This window comes from Hyla sarda, chromosome 3, assembly GCF_029499605.1.
Source record: "Hyla sarda isolate aHylSar1 chromosome 3, aHylSar1.hap1, whole genome shotgun sequence".
NCBI classification, from domain to species: Eukaryota; Metazoa; Chordata; class Amphibia; order Anura; family Hylidae; genus Hyla; species Hyla sarda.
The window spans coordinates 369,791,232-369,813,416 of record NC_079191.1 but is presented as its reverse complement, the minus strand read 5'-3'; the positions used below and the strand labels follow the sequence as shown (position 1 = coordinate 369,813,416).

At 43.7% G+C, this 22,185-nt stretch overlaps 1 protein-coding gene across 2 annotated transcripts; it reads right to left on the bottom strand.

Annotated features, from left to right (window-relative positions):
• Positions 1 to 10,756: 10,756 nt before the first annotated feature.
• On the bottom strand, positions 10,757 to 19,838 carry LOC130360829 (thrombomodulin-like). 2 transcript variants are annotated; one of them, XM_056563385.1, is made up of 2 exons: positions 19,747 to 19,838; positions 10,757 to 14,877 (listed from the first exon to the last, which is right to left on the bottom strand). In XM_056563385.1, the coding sequence occupies exon 2, from the start codon at positions 14,689 to 14,691 to the stop codon at positions 13,027 to 13,029; it is 1,665 nt and encodes a 554-aa protein (XP_056419360.1). In that variant the 5' UTR covers positions 14,692 to 14,877; positions 19,747 to 19,838; the 3' UTR covers positions 10,757 to 13,026. The 2 variants fall into 2 exon arrangements, with proteins under 2 accessions (XP_056419360.1, XP_056419361.1); XM_056563386.1 differs by lacking the exon at positions 19,747 to 19,838 and adding an exon at positions 14,997 to 15,036.
• Between the last annotated feature and the right edge of the window lie 2,347 nt (positions 19,839 to 22,185).

Below are 22,185 nucleotides of genomic sequence, written 5' to 3'. Positions count from 1 at the left end.
AAATCCCGGGCGTCGGGCAATACAAATTATATATACTTCGTGGGAGCTGTGTCGGCCGCCCGGCGCCCCTGTTGCTATGGCGCCCTGTGCGGCAGCACAGCTCGCACACCCTTAAGGCTGGCCCTGGCAGCGTCCCATGTGGTGAAGTTAGTAAAATGGCGCCGGAAAAGCGGAAAGTTGGGGCAGTCGCAGCCCGATTTTTCCAAGAACTTGCTGACCGTCTGCAGCGGTTGTCATTAGACGAAGAGGGGGCCTGCAATCTTCCCCCACTGCCTGATGATGATGACGATTGGCCAGAGACACCTCCAGCGGAGAATGCAGGGACACCTGGAGGTGCATCGCCGGTGAGACTGTCCCCTCACCACAGAACTTGGAGCTCGTGGGCCAAGATCCCATTGGAGGAGTCTGCAGTGAGTACCCCTCCAGAAGCGGCCTATTCTTCCTCCTCCAGACCTGAGGTCATACCTCGATCAAGCTTGCCAAGTGCACGACCGTGCTCACCAAAATTGCCGCAATGGGTGTTCGGAGATGAGCCGGAGCTGATCGAGTACATGCACAGAGTACTTCAACCATTACCTGGGAAGCCACTCCCACAAATCCCAACTGCAGAAAAAGAAAGGGCCCGTCAAGAAGCCGAGTTTGCTGAATTGATGGAAAAGCTAAAGGCCCGACACAAAGAACTCTATGCCCCCAAACACGTGCATGAAGAGAAAGTACGGTGGCAAAAAAAACACCAAAGAAATGGAGGCATTGTACATTTGTAAATGGAATCACCCCCGAGAAGGGGAGGAGCCATTAGAAAGAAGACGAGCAACTGTGGCCAAGTTCGACAAGGTCAGAGGTTATGGGACACTCCTTAACTGCCACACTGGGCAGACCATCCTCATAAACCGGCGAGCAGTGCAAAGGCCATATCTCCATAAGAAGTTCTACACCTTGGAGGTGGGTGAAATTGTGGAGTACACCCCTGTCCAGAGTCTTCGTGGAGAGTAGGCTGCAGCGGTCACCAGGCCAACAGCCCCAACACAGCTTCCCTTCAAGTATTTTCCGTCAACGGATTGGGAGTCCGATCCCTTCAACTTGAGGCCGCAAAGGTCTGCTCCTAAAGCCTCCACCAGCGTACCCAAGGAGGAGGAGCCTCAACAGCCAAGTTCATCATCTTCTATATACAGCAAAGAGTCAAGTTCATCATCTTCTATGTACAGCAAAGAGTCAAGTTCTTCATCTTCTACATACCGTCGAGAGTCAAGTCCTGCTCAAGTTCAGGAAAGTAACCCCAAATTGCGGGCACCAAAGAACGGACCTAGGCCCTCTCGGAGCAATGAGAGTTTGCCTCCTGCACAGGTGCCAACGTATGTACCAAGGCCCTCTTCTGACATGGAGAGTTTGCCTGCTTCCAGGGTACCGACGAAAGAGTCATGGGTCCATCCTAGTTTGGAGATGGTACTCAAGCCCTATTGCCCCACTTTGATCCCGGCTAGAAAGCCTGTGTCCCCTTCTAATGCTGCCATCCACCACTCCATCCTCACCAATGTGGTGTGGCAAAGCTATGTCAATTCTACACCTGCCCCTGATGTTGGGAGGTACAGAGGAACCAAGAGAGGCACAACAAGAGTAAAAAGGAATATTATCTGAAGAGACTTTAAAGTAATGTCAGATTGTTTCTTGTGTTAACCACTTTTATTTTGCAGCAACCAAGTTCAAGAATTGTGCCTAGCAGGACTGTGCTAAGATTGTTCCAGTTCAAAGTTCAGCAACGTAACCACTAAGCTTGTGCCTGACTATTAAGTCAAGAGACTCCTAGCCTGTAGGAGATTCATTAAGGACTGTACCCGGCTGAGTTGTGGTTTAGGCCGTGTTTACCTTTCCCTTCCATGAACTCTTAGTGTAGGTGGACTGCTGATCCTTACATGCAACTTTGTATATTTCCCTTTAATTGGACTCCTAGTGTAGGTGGACTGCTGATCCTTACACATCTTTTTATGTATATACCAGCAGCTTCATAAGAACTCTTATGCTAAATGTTGCACTTATCAGGTGAAAGCACCTGAACCATGTTGGAGTGTTGATAATTGTGTAAATTGTGTAGTAGATATGTATATGGTTCTTGCACACATTAAGGTATCCTCGTGTCTGTGTACATAAAAAATAGGTAAGAGTTGTACATAGAAAGATAGTCTAATGTCTATGTACATAAAAAGTGAGTCAGTTGTACACGAAAAATGACGGTGTGTTGCGCGTGTACACTCAACACTAAAAACGTAAATGATTCTTGTACATACAAATGTATAGAATGCTAAAGGTGTCTAGTAGTTGCTAAATAGGTGAGACCTCGGCTCCACCGAAGGGCAGTATTATTACTGTCGACCATCGCTAGCACCTGTCTCAACAAAAATAATAGGGAAGATTGCCCTTAAAATAGTACTTGTACACATAGTACCTTAACTAACTGACTTAAATGTACTACCTCAAGTTTCTCTAGTACATACACCAAAGTAAATATCTCACTTAAGAAAACACTTTAGGGATTGTAGCCTATTGAAATTCAATTCCTGCCACTGTTAGGTACACTTCTTCTTCTCCTTCTTTGCGTGTGTGAGATGCTCTACCTGGCCAGTAGGTGCCCTTGAGAGCTAACAAATGAAACACCTAATTCTTAAAGTAACCTAGGTAGGTTATGTGCTCTAGGAGTAAGTAGCGTGTAGCCGATAGACCCTAGCAGCCAATCTTATTGTGACCTAGCTCGGGCTAGCCAATATACCTTATGTGTACTAACAGGAAACTCATTGTTGGCAAATAAAATGTGTGAGATAATAAAATTGTTTAGTCAGCTTGAAACTAAAGGTATAGAGAGCTGTGCTAATGTTTAGTTAGCCTCATAAAGATGTGTAGAAAGCTAATAAAATGTCTAGAAACTACATGTTAGATAGCTGCCTAATTGTCTAGTAAGCTTTAAAATGTATAGTAAGCTTAATAAAAATGTTTTAGAAGCTAGAAACTAAAGGTCTAGATAGCTTCATAATTATTTAGATAGCTTCATAATTTCTTAGATAACATCATAAATGGCTTAGAAGCTTTCTTAGATGTCTAGTAGGATTACTAGTCTACAAAATGTTTAAAATGCTTAGAAAATGTCTAGTAGGTTTGAAAGTACCTAATGTGTATAAAAGTTTGTCAGAATATAGATTCTGTCTAGTTAGAGATCCTGCTTAAGTCTGTTCTAGTTCCTCTGCCTTAGGGGACAGGCGTCGGGGTCAACTTATTTTAAGTAAGGGGGTTTGTGGTGTCCCGGCACCGGATTGCCTCCGCTGCCTTGTGGTGAGGTCCCCAAAGTCAGAGTCCCTAGGTGTAGGTGGGGTCCTCATCCTTATTTAGCCCCTTGTGACCCCTTTTGTAATTAAAATTATTTAAATTTAATGTGTATATATTTGTATAGTAAGTGTAATTATCTAGTTAGCGTCGCAGGACCTGCGGGTCACGTGATGCGTTCCAAAGACTCTATGGTTTGTAGTTCAAGGACCTTTGGAGGAAGTCAGGTGTTTACCCATCAGGCTATGTAACGGTGAGTGACAGCTGACTTGGACCAATCCAAAATGGCCCTGCCCACATAAGGGAGCGGCGGCCATTGCTCACTCTCTTTCCTCGTGGGCTGTTGACAGGGAAGGATCTGCGCTGCTGTCATCAGTGAGTTAGGCCCGAGCCTTGCGGCGATGGCTGATCATTTCAAAACCGTGAGTGTAATCGATCCCTAAGCACTCTGCAAGATCACCGGACCGTATCTAACCCCTAAATCCGGACAGATCTTCGCAATTAACCCTAAATTCAGAGACTTATATCAAAAGTCAAGGTCCGCAATAACTGTCAGTCACTGAAGTGTATGGAGACTGTATTAATGAGACAGTTACTGTTCATTGGATGTACCACAAGTCTTTAAGTAAAGTTTATCCAAGTTCAATTACCTTGTGGACCTTCAGTCATTTTATGCATGCACCTATCGTTACTGGGAAGGGCGGCGATAGGCCGGAGAATTACCTCAGCAAACTAGCCCTCAGCCTGGCGTCACAAGCAATAGGGTTAACCTTAACCCCTGATATACTGAAGCAAAACCCTGACTACACTACCCCTACCCCAGAGGCCTACCACACAAGGCCAGACTGGGACAAAAAAGCAGCCCTTGAACACAAAGCTTACATACAAATCCCCACCATCTCCTGCGTACTACAATTATTTTCTATAAAAGACAGGTCAGCAGAGGTGACAGCACCACTGGAATCCAATAACTCGCAGGTGACGTCTTCTCTGGATGTTTGCAGTCGTTCCATCTATTTTTTCTTTATTTTGCCATCTGGCCCAAACCTTCATGATGACTTCAGTGGTTGCTGTTGAAACACCTTTGACCCCTTACTTCTACAGTTACCCCAGTCTCTACAGCAACACAAATAAATCCATACCCCACATACATTCATATCCCCAGACCCAAAATATATTCATAGCCCCACACCCCCAAAGACATTCAAATCTCAACACCACCTGGTACATTCCTATTACCAGGTAACTGTTGTAGTTTTTACATTTATAACTTTTTGTCACCTTCTCAAGCTCCATGAAGCCAGGGAATCCAAGGAGACATTTCAGGCACACTTTACTAGTCACTGTGCTCAAAGTCCGGGCATCAGGGGGAGCCAGCACTGCACAGACACTAGAGGTACAGAGAACAAGAGAAGGCTTACTGTGCAGGTAAGTGAAGAAGTAGATTGCATACAACACAGCCACACAGTGACACAGGACAGGACCCCCGTGTCCTGTCCTGTGTTACTGTGAGCTCCTGCACTGCTGATTAAACAATGAAGTAGCCTATTCAGGACAGAGCCTGGAGCTGTAGCTTCATTAGCCTGTACTTTAATCCAGCCCTAATCATGGGCTGCTTGCTCCCCCTCAGCATATCCACCATGATACCTTACACCTCTGCAACACACTTTAAAGGTTGACTGTCCTCACACAACTCTCTTCATGGATAAAACTATCCTTCTGCTTAGCAAAGACAGAGAAGATGCAACAGATCATTTAGAAAGGCTACTTGCCCCGCACCTTGTAACTGTAGATGATAAGGAATCCCTGGCTCAACGACATATCATCAGAGCAACACAAAAAGAGAAAGACAGCCGCACATCCACCATTTGTAATTTGATCTACTTACTTCTCAGCATAATTTCAAAAACTAACAGGCTGTTAGTATACATTTTGATCAAAAAGTACAAGTCCACTCGCCATGTCAAGGCCACCTCGTTAGAGTGGGTCCCTAACCTGACACTGCGACCACTGCCTCCGAGACCCCATACCCGATGGGGGGAGCGACACAGTGGCCAGGCAGCCCCACTACTGCCCGACAAAGCCCCTGGCTCTGGGCCACTCCATCCCACAGACAAAGCATCACAGAAGCAATGGCCGCCACAGAGAACCACACCAGTATGAAACCTACCATGTGCTCACTGCCAGAGGGCTGGGAGAATGGTAGGAGGAAACCCTTATGCAGTTTCAGACTCTTCTTTCTTCTGAGTAGTGTTGAGCATAGGCCATATTCGAATTCGCGAAAATTCGTCATATATTCGCAAAATTCGCGTATTCGAAATATTCATGTTTTATTTTCGCCTATGCGAAAATTTGCATATGCGAAAATAAGCATATGCGAAAATTAACATATGTGCAAAATACGCCAGTCTCACACAGTAGTATTAGAGCCTTCTTTACACCACACAAGCTGGAAGCAGAGAGGGGTGATCACTGTGATGTGTACTGGGGGAAAAAAAACACGAATATTCGTAATTACGAATATATAGTGCTATATTCGCGAATATTCGTAAATTCGTGAATATGCCATATTCGCGAATAAAATTTGCATTGCGCATATTCGTGAGCAACACTACTCCTGAGATGACCAAGAACAAACCAACTAGTCCACAATGACCATATTATCCTCTGATACCACACAACCCCTGGAAAACATGGACAAGTTTTGCTTGCTGCTGCTGCTGCTACCACCAGGCACCTGTCTGATACTGCTACCTGTACTGGGCCTAGGTGGTACTGCTACCAACATGCTTACTGGCAGAAGTGGTCTTATCTTTACCCATCCTTGTCCAGCCATTGCTTAACCATACTTTTTTTTTCTTGAAAAAGATTCTGAGGTGATTTTTTTGTTTTGTTTTTAAAGTCACCAACTAGTCAAGTAGTGGAGAAACTGCTAGTCACCTTTCACTCTCACAGCTAGAAATGCTCTGCTTCTGCTAAAACCTAGAAAATACAGGTAAGAGGGAGGTCAGCTTACTGCACAATGCTTTATCCTGCTGCTTTATGTTGTAGTATTATACCTTCCTTTGGGCTCCTTAGTGCAATCACACTGCTGAAATCTGTAGTGCACCAGAATCCCTTGACATACCAATGCATGTCAGCCCAGGTTACTGCACAATGCTTTGATCAAATTGCTTTGTGTTGTAGTTTATAGTTTCTATTGCTGGGCTCTGTAGTTCTACAGTGAGCTCTGTGTGTGCTCACTGCTCCACTTGTCTGTCCAAGATGGCTGCCACAACATGGTGCATAGGGTTTTATCACTCCTTTTAGACCCACCCTTATGTCGTCTTCTTATTGGCCTAGGAGCTGTATGTAAGCAATTGGTGGCTATTTAACAGTCATGTGATCTTGATGACAGCTGTATTCTAGGCTACCCTAGATTCATCTCAATGTTCATAATTCTTCATACTATGAATTCAGGCAGCAAATCACCATGTGTTCCTCATCCCTTCTCTATAATAACACTGTTGCCAGGCTTCACCCGAGCCTGGCAAAGTTTTAATGTTTGCCAAACATCATTGTTTGCATGGCTTCTACGGTTTTGGCTCACTCATATGTATTAGCTTTTTACTTGACTTTTTGTTTGTTACCTTATTAGTATACCTTATGGTGTACTGGAAAAAAAAAGTTTTGTGATGAAATGTTGTTTACCTTGTGGCAAAATGACATGCTAACTTTACTCTGCACGTCAGTTCAATTACAATGATACAAAATGTAAATAGTTTTTGTTGTGTTTGAGACAGAAGAGCTTTTTACCACTGCTATTGTGAAACCCTTCATCTTTGAACTAACTCCTGGAAGTGCTCCTCTGCCCTTTCATCCACCAAGACCCTGTGTGAGAGCCACAGCAGCCTACCAGGTGTCTGGGTGCAGACTAGCGGAAACAGAGTTGGTAGGCCCACATGTAGCAACATCGTCACACTGCTTGTCAGAGGAGTCCAAAGGGGGACAAAGAGGTCTGGAGAAAAAGGAGAGGACATGGGGGACAGAGTATGAATGGGGGACAGAGGGGTCTGAAGGAAGAGTACAGGTGGGTCTGAATGAGGGACAGAGGAGTGTGAAGGTAGAGGACATAAGGGTCTGAATGTGGGGACACTGGGGTCTAAATGAGGGCAGAGGTGTCTGGAGGAGGAGACAGAGGGGTCAGAATGGGAGAACAGAGGGATCTGAATGGGGCAGAGGTGTCTGTAGGAGGAGACAGAGGGTTCTGAATGAGGATTGAGTTGTCTGGAGTAGGAGACAAGAGGGATCTGAAAGGGGCATAAAATGGTCTGAATGGGAGGAAGTGTCTCTTCTTATAGTGTTTTTTTCTGTGTGCCATTAGTTTTTTGCTGTGTATCATGTTGCAACTTTGGATCACTTTCAACGAAAAAAAAATAAACACTGTGTCACAGGCCACAATCCCCAAAAACCCAACCCACAATAAACTTCAACAAAAATAAGCCACACCTCCCATTGTCAAAGCCAAAGTGTCCCTGGGAAAAAAAAATTCAAATGTTGCCAACTATGCAGTACAAGTATTTTCATATTGTCTGAAGAAGGATCACTTCACTATATTGTACTGTCTGTAAAGGGTATTGTACTATTATTAAATTGCAATTTTTCATATTTTATCAGGTAATGGCAGATGGTAATATGGAGTAAAGGTTCGTCAGCACAAGCATATATTGCTGTGCATTTTGGTGCAGATTTTGCTACCAAGTGAACTAAATGTGTAGCAAAATCAGCTACGGAAAATCTGCTGCAAAATCTGCACATGTGATGTCCCCTTAAGCCCATTTATCTGCATAAATTCACTTTCGGCTGTCTCTTGCCACCTCTGGTAAGAAAGCATTCCTGTAGTCAACCTTCTAATGTTTTCTTGTATTGAGAATTTATTAGCACTTTCCAGTAAATAGATGGGGTTATTATAACGAGCTCCCTATGTAAGTCTAACTTTTCTAGGTAATATGGTCTCAAAGTATGACCTAGTATGGCTGCCTACATGCTATAGTCACTAATGACCCTAGCATCTAGGAAGTAAAATGGATAGGCTTGAAGTTATCTCCAGTCCTGGCTGCTGCCAGAGGGTGTCAGCCCGAATACATAGTTGGCAACCACCTCATATGGAGTGGACCAAACATATATGGTGGGTATTGCTAAGTAGTAAGGCTGCAATAACAGCATGCTTTAACCAGACATTCATAACAATAGCCTGTAACAAAGTATTACAAAAAGCCTACACTACTGACACATGAGCCCATTGTGTTACATACTTAATGCACCAAAGGGGCACTTTATTTATTGCTTTCAATAGCAGCAAATAACAGAGACATAGCAATAAGGGTTATACACTGCTCAAAAAATAAAGGGAACACATAAAAGGGTACACCACTGGAAAAAAATATTTTTAAATCAACTGGTGGCAAAAAGTTAAACAGATTTGTAAATTACTTCTATTAAAAAATATTAATCCTTCCAGTACTTATCAGCTGCTATATGCTCCACAGGAAGTTCTTTTCTTTTTGAATTACCTTTCTGTCTAACCACAGTGCTCTCTGCTGACTCCTCTGTCCATTTTAGGAACTGTCCAAAGTAGGAGCAAATCCCCATAGCAAACCTCTTCGTACTGAATAGTTCCTAAAATGGACAGAGGTGTCAGCAGAGAGCACTGTGTTCAGACAGAAAGGAGAATCAAAAAGAAAAGAACTTCCTGTTGAGCATTTAGCAGCTGATAAGTACTGGAAGGATTAAGATATTTTAATAGAAGTAATTTACAAATCTGTGTGACTTTCTGCCACCAGTTGATTTAAAAAGTAATGTTTTCCAGTGGAGCACCCTTTAAACAACACAATGTAACTCCAAGTCAGTCACACTTCTGTGAAATCACACTGTCCACTCAGGAAACAACACTGATTGACAATCAATGTCACATGCTGTTGTGTAAATGGAACAGAAACAGGTGGAAATTATAGGCAATTAGCAAGACAGGAGTGATTCTGCAGGTGGTGACCACAGACCACTTCTCAGTTCCTATGCTTCCTGGCTGATATTTTGGTCATTTTTGAATGTTGTTGGTGCTTTCACTCTAGTGGTAGCATGAGATGGAGTCTACAAACCACACAAGTGGCTCAGGTAGTGCAGCTCATCCAGGATGGCACATCAATGCAACCTGTGGCAAGAAAGTTTGTTGTGGCTGTCAGCGTAGTGTCCAGAGCATGGAGGCGCTACCAGGAGACAGGCCAGTACATCAAGAGACGTAGAGGAGGCCGTAAAAGAGCAACAACCCAGCAACAGGACCACTACCTTCGCTTTTGTGCAAGGAGGAGCAGGAGGAGCACTGCCAGAGCCCTACAAAATGACCTCCAGCAGGCCACAAATGTGCATGTGTCTACTCAAATGGTCAGAAACAGACTCCATGAGGGGGGGTATGAGGGCCTGGTGTCCACAGGTGGTGGTTGTGCTTACAGCCCAACACCGTGCAGGATGTTTGGCATTTGCCAGAGAACACCAAGATTGGCAAATTTGCCACTGGCGCCCTGTGCTCTTCACAGATAAAAGCAGGTTCCCACTGAGCACATGTGACAGACGTGACAGCCTGGAAACACCATGGAAAACATTCTGCTACCTGCAACATCCTCCAGCATGACCGGTTTGGTGGTGGGTCAGTAATGGTATGGGGTGGCATTTCCTTGGGGGACCGCACAGCCCTCCATGTGCTTGCCAGAGATAGCCTGACTGCCATTAGGTACCGAGATGAGATCCGCAGACCCCTTGTGGGACCATATGCTGGTGCGGTTGGCCCTGGGTTCCTCCTAATGCAAGGCAATGCTAGACTTCATGTTGCTGGAGTGTGTCAGCAGTTCCTGCAAGAGGAAGGCATTGATGCTATGGACTGGCCTGCCCGTTCCCCAGACCTGAATCCGATTGAGCACATCTGGGACATCATGTCTCGCTCCATCCACCAACGCCACATTGCACCACACACTGTCCAGGAGTTGGACACCTCATCAGGAGCATGCCCAGGCATTGTAGGGAGGTCCTACGGGCACGTGGAGGCCACACTCACTACTGAGCCTCATTTTGACTTGTTTTAAGGACATTACATCAAAGTTGGATCAGCCTGTAGTGTGGGTTTCCACTTTGATTTTGAGTGTGACTCCATATCCAGACCTCCATGGGTTGATAAATTTGATTTCCATTGATAATTTTTGTATGATTTTGTTGTCAGCACATTCAACTATGTAAAGGTGAAACTATTTCATATGATTAGTTCATTCATTCAGATCTAGGATGTGTTATCTTAGTGTTCCCTTTATTTTTTTGAGCAGTGTATAAGTAGCATTTACAATGAGGTTCTATCACTATTAGAGCCCATAGTGCCCCTAGTCATGAATAATAACAGAATTCTCAGAAGGTACAGCTGCAATGATTTATTCTAAAACTAAATGTAAAATAATGTAATTCTGATAAATGATAAATGACATCTCACTATACAAATAACTACATTATATAGTCTATACAGTCAGCAGCCTGTGAAGTCATCACCTTTTGCCCAGATCAGCTAATCTGTTCTTCTAGCAGCAAACCATGTGTCCTGTGTTATATAATGTTCAATAAGGCTGGGTTCACACTGAGTTTGTGCCTCGATTTCACTGTTTCCATTACAGTCCGTTTATTTGAGCTTGATGAAGTTGCCAACTGCGCTATTGGGTACTGATACATTACGTTTTTTTGTTTTTTTAATACAATGTAAGTCAATGGGAAACAGATTATACTGTATGGCATCAGTTTTAAACAAACAACAAGAACATGGTGTGAATGCACCCTAAACAGTTATATAGGAGTATAAAATAATTCTACTAAGCCTGATAAAAGCAGTTGAATAATTATATACATGCATCAAACACAATGGCCCAGATTTACTATTGTAATTGTACCCGAATGTTGACATGACTTGCACCCTATTAAACAGTTTTGATAAGTGAGGCCCAATAAGATTTAAAGGGGTACTCCACCCCTAGACATGTTATCCCCTATGCAAAGTATAGGGGATTAGATGTCTGATCGCGGGGGTCCTGCCGCTGGGAACCCCCTTGATCTCTGCTGCAGCACCGCAGTCATCCGGTGCACGGAGTGAACTTCGGCGCTGATGTCATGGCGTGAAGTCACAAGCCTCCGGTTCCGCAGCCAGAGTTTTAAATGAACGCCGGGTGCTGCAGGGAGACTGCGGGGGTCCCAGTGGCGAGACCCCCGATCGGACATCTTATCCCCATCTTATCCCCTTTGGCTAGGGGATAAGATGTCTAGGAACGGAGTACCCCTTTAAACAAATGCTCAAACCAAGTTTATCATGGTGATAGGGGGCGGATCCATTGCTAGACTTTCCATAACTTTCCTTTTCCTTTACTTTCCCTTGTGTTTCAGTTTAATGTGGGGCAGATTCATAAAAAAATGTTTAGAGGAAAAGTTACCACTAACCCATAATAACCATATGATTGCGTTTTCCTTTTCTAAAAAGGTTTCTGGCAAATAAAAGAAGCGATCTGATTGGTTGCTATAGACAACTAGTCAACTTTTCCTCTGCACAAGTGTTAATAAATCTCCATTAAATGTGCACATTTTAATTCTTTTGAAAGGGATAAAAACGTATATGCTGTATACTATAGCATAGTGGTAGACCTACTATGGAAAACAGATCCTACCATATGGCAAACAGCAGAATCTGTATTCACCATCCATTTAACAAAGACGCTTTTATCCTTTTCAATTGTATAAAAACATGTACGACAAAGGTAGGGTCACACACAGCGAATTTGACGCGTATTTGTCACACACAGCATATTTGACACTGCTGTGGCGTGGCGGTGCCAGCAGTCACAGAGAGACGGCAGAGCGAGCTCCCTGCTCGCTGTAGCTCTGTGTGTCTGCTCGTAGCAGTGGATTTCCCACCGGCAGTCACAAGCTGACAGAGCTAGCAGGGAGCATCCACAGTGTCAAATACATGTGTGACCCAACCCTAAATGTAAACACAAAATGCAAGGTAAACTCGGACTTGATTTTAACACATTTCTACTAACTTTAAAAGTGCCCATATATTAGTGTCTAAGAAGTTAGAACAATAAATAGTCCATTTGTTTTTCTTACAGAGGTGTTTCTGCAGTGCCCATTAAAATGTCAGCTAGATCCCCCATTGTATTGCCTGTCAGTTTTGCAGTATCACCTCTAATAGCGGCTGTTTGTGATCAGATGCTGAGGAAATATTGCAAAAGTCCCAGTTAACATGCAAATGGATCTAGCAATCACTTGGTAAGGGGGACTGCCATGGCAATATAAAATAGAAAACCTTCACAAGTGAAAAAGCATTAACATACATAGACTATTGCTAAAATAATACATGGATGTGTATAGGTTTAGGGTACAACCTGCACTTTGAACAGAGCTTTATCCAATCATTCACCTCCTATATACAATAAAATATTTTACGACAATTGCCATATAATAACTACTACCAAAAATAATGTAATTTTAGTCCTCCATCCTCAGTACCTCCTACTGGTAGTGTGTATGAGTTTGTCTCCATTACGTCCATGACTAACACAGTGTCCACTGGGGGATCATAGTCACATTCAGTATGCGGCCTCTGTACTACAGTCTTTGCTGTTTACTGTACCTTGGATAGGCCTTGGATTATAAAACCTAAAGCTGCCACTGGGGTTCCATCATTATTTTCTTAAGTACTACATCCTTTTCAGTGTTTTTATAGTTATAATCCAGATCATGTTGGTATATGTAGTGCCTTTTTATCCTGTGACACAACATTGCTATCAGGACAACGAACATAGATAGTATTCCAAAGCAGATACCCCACATTATAGTAGTCTGTTGACTGTAGAGATCTGCTGGTCTGCTGGTCGGTGGTGTTTCCATAGGTATATCTGGAGGTGCTTCTGTTGCTTGTGTCGTGTGGCCCTCCAGGTAGGTACAGGTGTAAGAGCCATGCGTATTGATACATGATAACCCATCACAAGGAGAATCAGCACACTCATCTATGTCGATACAGACATCTTTACCATCATCATTTTGGTGTAATATGTAGCCTTGGGGGCACCTGCAATACTTGTGTGCCTGTGAACAGTTAGCCGTGCAGACAGAACATTCAGCCTGGCAGACAGATTTGTTGCAGATTTGTTTGCATTTCGTCACGTTATTCTGATCAATGACAAATCCTTCATCACAGACACATCTGTGCCCTCCTGGATAATTTTCACATTTATGTTCACATAAAGTAAGTTGACACTCGTCGATATCCTGACATTCTGTCACACAGTTATATTCAGGGTCACACTTATTTACCATTTCAAATCCTAGTTTACATTCACAGACAAAGCCTCCAATTGTGTTAGTGCAGTGGTGCTCACAGATATTGGGGTTGGCTGCACAGTCATCAATATCTTCACATGTTTTGCCATCAGCTGCTAGTGTATAGCCTTCAGAACACATACAGAAGAACCCTAGTGGACTCGGATCTGGGACACATTGTTGGCTGCAGGGACTGGGGTCACAGGGTTTGGTGCAGCCCCTGAGGTCAGCTTTAAGCTCTGACTCTGGAGGACACTTACACTCTGCAGTCCCTGATACTTCTACACAGTCCTGCTCACAGCCCCCATTCTCAATCAGACAGCTCCAGGCACCGGGGGTCTCCCTGCTCCAAGCCACAGTCCCATCACTTTTATCTACACAAGATAGGTTGGTAATGTCTGGGTCTGTGGAGATCTGTACATTGGTGCCAGGTGGGAACCCAGGACTATTAATGTTGCCCATTCCAAGGGCAAAGTGGTAATAGGTGATAGTGTAGGAATAAGGTAAGGCAAGAGGAAAACAGGATAAAGAATGACTTATCTCACACAGGTAGCCATCAGCCTTGTAGTCACAACTGGTCTCTTCCCAGGTGCCATCTTTATGCACAGTCACACAGAGGGGGGAGGCATCACACTTCTGCTCACCATTCCTCCAGTTGGTATAGTCAGTGTGATTGTCACCTGTCACCCACCTAAAGCCCCTCAGGGGCTGCAGCAGGTCTGTACAGTCATCTGTATGCTCCAGCCCTATCCACACCCTGGTGTCTTCTTTCTTCACCTTGGTCATGAACTCATTGATGACATCTCTCTGCACTGAGTTCTTCACAGTCATTAGGTCCCCATTTTTGTCTTTGCAGGTTGCTCTCGACTTAGCAAAGCGCCTGCTCATCCAGGAAACAGAATAACAGATATTGTCTGAGCAAACAAACTCCGATACGAGTTCCTCCTGGAGGGCCAGCTGCACCAGCATGAGGGCACTGCAGGCGAGGTGGTACAGATGCATCAGGGTGGTGTGGGCACAGGACGCTGGCAGCAGAGTGGTAGTGGGCAGCCCAGCTTGTAAGATTCGTGTCACTCACACGTTTGTACCAAGCTTTATATGCTACAGCAGTGAATAAGGAAGGAAGTGCCTGGAAGGAAGGGCTGGAGCCACTTGGGACATTTTTCTGCCGGTAACACTCACTGATTTCTAGAGAACAAAGTAAAGGGGACATGATTTATTCATTACAGATTCCAAATATTCTGCCCTTAAATTCTGCAGAACTCAGAAGATTTCATGTGTATACATAGGGGGAGATATATCAAAACCTGTGCAGAGGAAGAGTTGCTGAGTTGCCCATAGCAACCAATCAGATCACTTCTTTCATTTTTCAGAGGCCTTGTTAAAAATGAAAGAAGCGATCTGATTGGTTGCTGTGGGCAACTGGGCAACTTTTCCTCTGGACAGGTTTTAATAAATCCCCCCCCCATGGTGCCCAGGACATTTGCCAGGGGGAATGCTTCTAGGTACGATCTACTGATCCCATAGGTGATGCCCTGGTATTTATAATTACAGGAGAATTACTGTAGTGTTCATTTGGCCGAGAGTGCAAGCTGAAAATAGATGAGGGTCTTCCCTTGGTAGGGTTACCATCTTTCTTGCAAAACAATACCGGCCACGCTAATTTGCATGATTAATTATAGATGCGTAACATCACAGGATACACATATGTGGGGATAAATTTTGTCCTATTCTGACCCCCATAACGTTTTTATTTTTCCTTAGATGGGCCTCTATGAGGGCTCATTTTTTTGCACCCCGATCTGTAGTTTTTAACAGTACCATTTTTTTGTTTTGATGTGACTTTTTAATAGTTTTTTTTTTTTTTTTAGTAAATATGGGAATTACTAACTACAACTCCCAGCATGCCCTGGTACAGCCTGTACGTCAGCAGCTGCCCCAAACAAAAATTACAACTCCCAGCATGTTGCACTATATAGTAGTATACAGTACACGTCAGTGTTTCCCAACCAGGGGTGCCTCCAGCTGTTGCAAAACTGGAACTCCCAGCATGCCCGGACAGCCAACGGCTGTCCGGGCATGCTGGGAGTTGTAGTTTTACAACAGTTGGAGGCGCTCTGGTTGGGAAACACTGACCTATTCTATATACTTCTATATAGTTCAACATGCTGGGAGTTGTAGTTTTGCAACAGCTGGAGGTGCTCTGGTTGGGGAACACTGGTATAGCATATGGTGCAACAATCCACAAGTTGGAGGATTGGTTGGATAAATACCGCCCATTGCATGGCCGGTATTTTGAATATAAAAATACCGGCAGGGTGGCCAAAATACCAGCTGTACCGGTAAAATACCGACCAGGTGGCATCTCTATCTCTGGGTTATCCTCTGTAGTCCTGCAGATTAGTACTGAAAGTCTCCACCTGTTAAACACCAGGTTTTCTAATTAGAACATATAATGGAATTGTTAATTATGCAATTTCATACTATAACCCCTAGTGGGCTTGTCTACTATGGGAAATTATTGGGGAAGGGACCTAATAAAGAAACTGTGATTGTGTTTATCAATAAAACATAACTTGTATTCTCCTGCATTCATCTTTTACTTCTCTTTTTATTGCTATTATTTGCTCTTCTATAAAACCTAATGTCTGGAATTCCATTGTGTGACGTGTTCCTTATTGCAGGATAATTTAGGCAACAGAGAAGAATCTGCTGGATTATGGCTGATACCAGCGAGAGACAGTTTCGTCCTAGATTATTTCTTTAGACCAGCCTAATTTAAGCTGTGGACATTGGATGTATTTTTACTGATAGAGTAGTTACGACATTCTCTATTCATGAAGTTGTGGTGTCAGCGGGGTACAATGCAGGGTAGCTGTTATAACCCTAGGGGAATGGTTATCAACCCCTTCTTGTCGTGATGCCAGGGCGTGGTTTAGCCTTATCCACCTGAAGGTAATACCACTGGTCCTAGGCTAAGCATGGGGGCAATGAAGACACCGATGCCAAGTTACGGACAACGATAGCTTTACTGAGGGTAGACACATGACTCAGTCTATGCAGTACAGCCAATATCCCAAGGAGGTGACCAGTGACACGGGGACCTCGCAGGCTTGCTGGGACTTTCAGTATGTAGAGACACTTTAGTGCAGTCCACGGTGACTATATAGAAGACTTGACATGACTGACTTGACAATTGACATGAAGATGACTTTGAGCTTACTTTGAGCTGACTTGTGGCTGCAGACTTTAGGCTTGAGGCCTCCAATGCTCTGGACACATACTCTGAGACGACTGCACTGGACCTCAGCAGGAATAGCAATGAGCTAAGAGAGAGATTGCAGCCCCTCCGATGGTTTTATAAGGGGGCTGTGCAAGGAGCCCATAGGTCACTTGGGGGGGTCACCTGGTCACTAGTGCCTCCTGGGTAACAACCACATGGTAACAGCTATTAAAAGAAACAGTACACTTTATAACACAACTTATGTACATAGGGGATAACACATAGAGGGGAATATGGGACATGGAGAGACTCTATGTCAGGGACTGACCAGGAGACAGGGAGAGTGAGCCCTAAACTGACCCTAAAACCGCTCTCCCTGCCTACTTGCCCATCCATCCTAAACGGTGGATCGACAACTGGGTGCCGGTCGCTCCCAGAGCTAAAGTGCAGTGGCCTAAAAACACATACTAATGAACAGTCGGTCACAAGCCAGAAACAAAACCGGAACATAGAACATATAATAACTGGACTCAGATAACAAACACAAAACAGATTAAGTTCAGAGGACACAGATCAGTGAGCAGCACAGAGGACACTATAGACCAATGGTAACCCACAGAGGAAAACATGATCATGTATTCTATGATCAATGCATGTACAAAAACTCCAAGGATCTGAAATCAAGAACTAATAAACATATAGAGTTCAAATCACCAGACAAGGAAACGGATGAGTCAACGAAGACTCCAAATAATAGAACATTGTTCACACTGAACACAAGACAGGAAAACAAATGAGTCTAAATAAACTCCAGGAACAGACAGGAATATAGCATAATCCCCTAGAAAACCTCCTAGGAATAACAATACCCTCTGAGTCCCCCACACAAAGGTAAAATGGAATCTATCGCTAAACCGAAATAATCACAATCCCTAAACCTCCAGTAAACAAAGGAATGAATCTCCCATAGTCCCCATGGACCAGTAACAGGGATACCTAGTTACAGCTCACAGATAAAACAGGATATAATTATAGAACACTGTTCACACTGAACCCAAAACAGAAAATAATTATAGAACACTGTTCACACTGAACACAAGACAGGAATAATCGCAATTCCTCAGAAAAACCTCCAGTAGACACAGGATCAATCTCCCAGAGTCCCCATGGACCGGTAACAGGGATATCTAGTTATAGTAACACAGAAAACAGATACAAGAGAAAACACAGTGTGAACAGATACATAGCAGAAAGGACATACAAATCCTAAAATCGACTATACAAACACGGATTAAAATCTACTAAGAGCATGCTATCTAACCATGGGTAAAAGCCCAGAACATATCAAAGATAAATGCAAGGTGCATGCTAAAACAGAGATAGTAGATTAAAAGCTCAAACAAGGAGTGTTTCACCAAAAACTCCATAGCAGCATGTCAAGCATGAAAGGAAAGGAAGTCAATATGTAAGTATGTAATCACCCGCTCAGAAGCTAGACTGAGCTGATCTTATGTAGACACACCCTAAGAGCTATTGGATAGAAAGCCAAAGGCTTTAACTATTCACTGACCGGGGAACATGTCACTGTTAAATCACAACTAAATTCAATAGCCATGTCTGAACACAGACCAAGACAGACATGACACTCTGCCTGACAGGGCGGGAGAAGTACGGGGACACACCATCCCATACTGGGCCACCACAAACTCCCTCTCTTTAATGGAGTCGTCCTCAATGCCCAGTCCTGGATGGCAGAGGACCAGAATGACCACAGACCATTTCTGGGGCATTTCAAACAACGTCCATATCCAGGTCTGAGGTAAACACAATAGAGGACAGTGAACTGTTACAAATGGATCTGGAAAGGTTGGAGGTTTGGGCTGGGAAGTGGCAGATGAGGTTTAACACTCATAAGGTTTTAAGGTTATGCACATGGGGAAGAAAAATCCTGGCTGGGATTATGTATTAAATGGGAGAACACTTGGGACGACTGACGTGGAAAAGGACTTGGGAGTCTTAGTTAGCAGTAAATTTAGCTGTAGTGACCAGTGTCCGGCAGCTGCTGCCAAGGCAAATAAAATTATGGGGTGCATCAATACGGGCATAGATGCCCATGACAAGGAAATAATTCTACCGCTGTACAAATCACTAGTCAGACCAAACATAGAATACTGTGTACTGTTCTGGGCACCAGTGTACAAGAAAGATATAGTGGAGCTGGAGAGGGTTCAAAGATGGGCAACCAGGGTAATACGGGCAATGGGAGGACTACAATTCCCAGAAAGATTATCAGTATTAGGGTTATTTAATTTAGAAAAAGAAGGCTTAGGGGAGACCTAATAACTATGTATAAATATATCCAGGGGTGTAGCTAGAAACCACAGGGCCCCAATGTGATAAATTGTCCTGGCCCCCCCTACCCATACCCCCCTCCCCCCCCGACGACCTGCTTTCTCAATCCCTGACGACCCCCTTACTCGGCCTCAGCCGCACAAAGATATCAGTGACTACAGCACAGATGGGACAGAGTCAGGAGAAAAAGGTGACTTACAGACAGGGACGGACTGGGACCAAAAATAGGCCCGGGCATTTTAAAATAAGCAGTCCATTTTTATGGTGGGGGTCCGACTGATGGGACCTCCACCAATCCCCTTTGTTCAAGTGGCTCTCCAGATGTTGGAAAGCTGCAACTCCCATTGTGTCAGGATTTATGGGAGTTGTAGTTTTGCAACAGCTGGAGAGCCACAGATTGGAGTACAGCCATCATCACTGCAGAACATGCAACTGACTACAACTCTGATAGGACAGTCAGGAGAACACACAATATCAGTGACCTGAGTGACGTCTTTCCTTTTCTTCCTCATCCGGTCCAGACGTCAGGACTTCTTCCAGCTACATCTTCTCTACAGAGTCTGACACCCGGACATCATTGGTTCCTTAATTTGTCAGCAGATCCTTATCCTCTGTATGAAGACAGTAATCATTAGATTTCTGCCAACCACTGTGCTCCCTGAATATAATACTGCTAACCATTGTACCCCCTAAAAATAATACTGCCACACACTGCACCCTCTAAATATATTACTGCCACACACTGCACCCTCTAAATATATTATTGCCACACACTGTACCCCCTGAATATAATACAGGTAAAATACTACCACACACTGTAGCCTCTAAATATAACCCTGCTATACGCTGTACACTGAATATAATATAAATCTTCCTCCCTATTCCTTTGTTCCACCCTCTTTCCCCCTAGATTTGTAATTCCTCTTCATGCTCTCCTGAACTCCCCCCCCACACCCCAAAGTCCTGTCCCATGTAAATAACATCACTTCTCTACCACCAACATACAGTCCCATGTAAATAACATCCCTCCCCTATCACCACCATACAGTCCCAAGTAAATAACATCACTCCTATACAACCAATATACAGCCCCATGTAAATAACATGACTCCCATACCACCAATGTACAGTCCCATGTAAATGACATCACTCCTATACCACCAATATACAGTCCCATGTAAATGACACCACTCCTATACCACCAATATACAGTCCCATGTAAATAACATCACTCCTATACCACCAATATACAGTCTCATGTAAATGACATCACTCCTATACCACCAATATACAGTCCCATGTAAATGACATCACTCCTATACCAACTATATACAGTCCCATGTAAATAACATCACTCCTATACCACCAATATACAGTCCCATGTAAATAGCATCACTCCTATACCACCAACATACAGTCCCATGTAAATTACATAACTTCTATACCACCAATATACAGTCCCATGTAAATGACATCACTCCTATACCACCAATATACAGTCCCATGTAAATGACATCACTCCTATACCACCAATATACAGTCCCATGTAAATGAAATCAATTCTATACCACCAATATACAGTCCCGTGTAAATTACATCACTCCTATATCACCAATATACAGTCCCATGTAAATTACATCACTCCTATACCAACAATATACAGTCCCATGTAAATGACATCACTCCTATACCACCAATATACAGTCCCATGTAAATGACATCACTCCTATACCACCAGTATACAGTCCCATGTAAATGACATCACTCCTATACCAACAATATACAGTCCCATGTAAATGACATCACTCCTATACCACCAATATACAGTCCCATGTAAATGACATCACTCCTATACCAACAATGTGCAGTCCCATGTAAATTACATCACTCCTATACCACCAATATACAGTCCCATGTAAATTACATCACTCCTATACCAACAATATACAGTCCCATGTAAATGACATCACTCCTATGCCACCAATATACAGTCCCATGTAAATTACATCACTCCTATGCCAACAATATACAGTCCCATGTAAATGACATCACTCCTATGCCACCAATATACAGTCCCATGTAAATTACATCACTCCTATGCCAACAATATACAGTCCCATGTAAATGACATCACTCCTATACCACCAATATACAGTCCCATGTAAATGACATCACTCCTATACCAACAATGTGCAGTCCCATGTAAATTACATCACTCCTATACCACCAATATACAGTCCCATGTAAATTACATCACTCCTATACCAACAATATACAGTCCCATGTAAATGACATCACTCCTATGCCACCAATATACAGTCCCATGTAAATTACATCACTCCTATACCAACAATATACAGTCCCATGTAAATGACATCACTCCTATGCCACCAATATACAGTCCCATGTAAATTACATCACTCCTATGCCAACAATATACAGTCCCATGTAAATGAAATGCTTGTCTCCATTCCTACAGGAGGTTCCTGTTACTTTTTCATGGCAAGAATAATAAGGGAGATTTATCCAACCTTTTGCAGAGGAACAATAGAGCAGTCGCCCATAGCAACCAATCACATTTCAGCTTTCATTTTCAAAGACCTTTTTTTTAAATGAAAGCTGGAATCTGATTAGTTGCTATGTGCGACTGCTCCAGTGTTCCTCCAGTATGCCTGGACAGCCATTCAGCTATTGCAAAACTACAACTCTCAGCACGCCAAAGCAGCCATTGGCTGTCTGGGCTTGCTGGGAGTTGTAGTTTAGCAACATCTGGATATCTGGTGTACTAGTTTGTAAGAGGAAGGCACTGTGTATAGTGAAAGTCCACCTCCCGTCCTCCTCCTCCTCATCATCATCATCATTACACCCCCCTCCCCCGTCCTCCTTCTCCTCATCATTACACCCCCCTCCCCCCGTCCTCA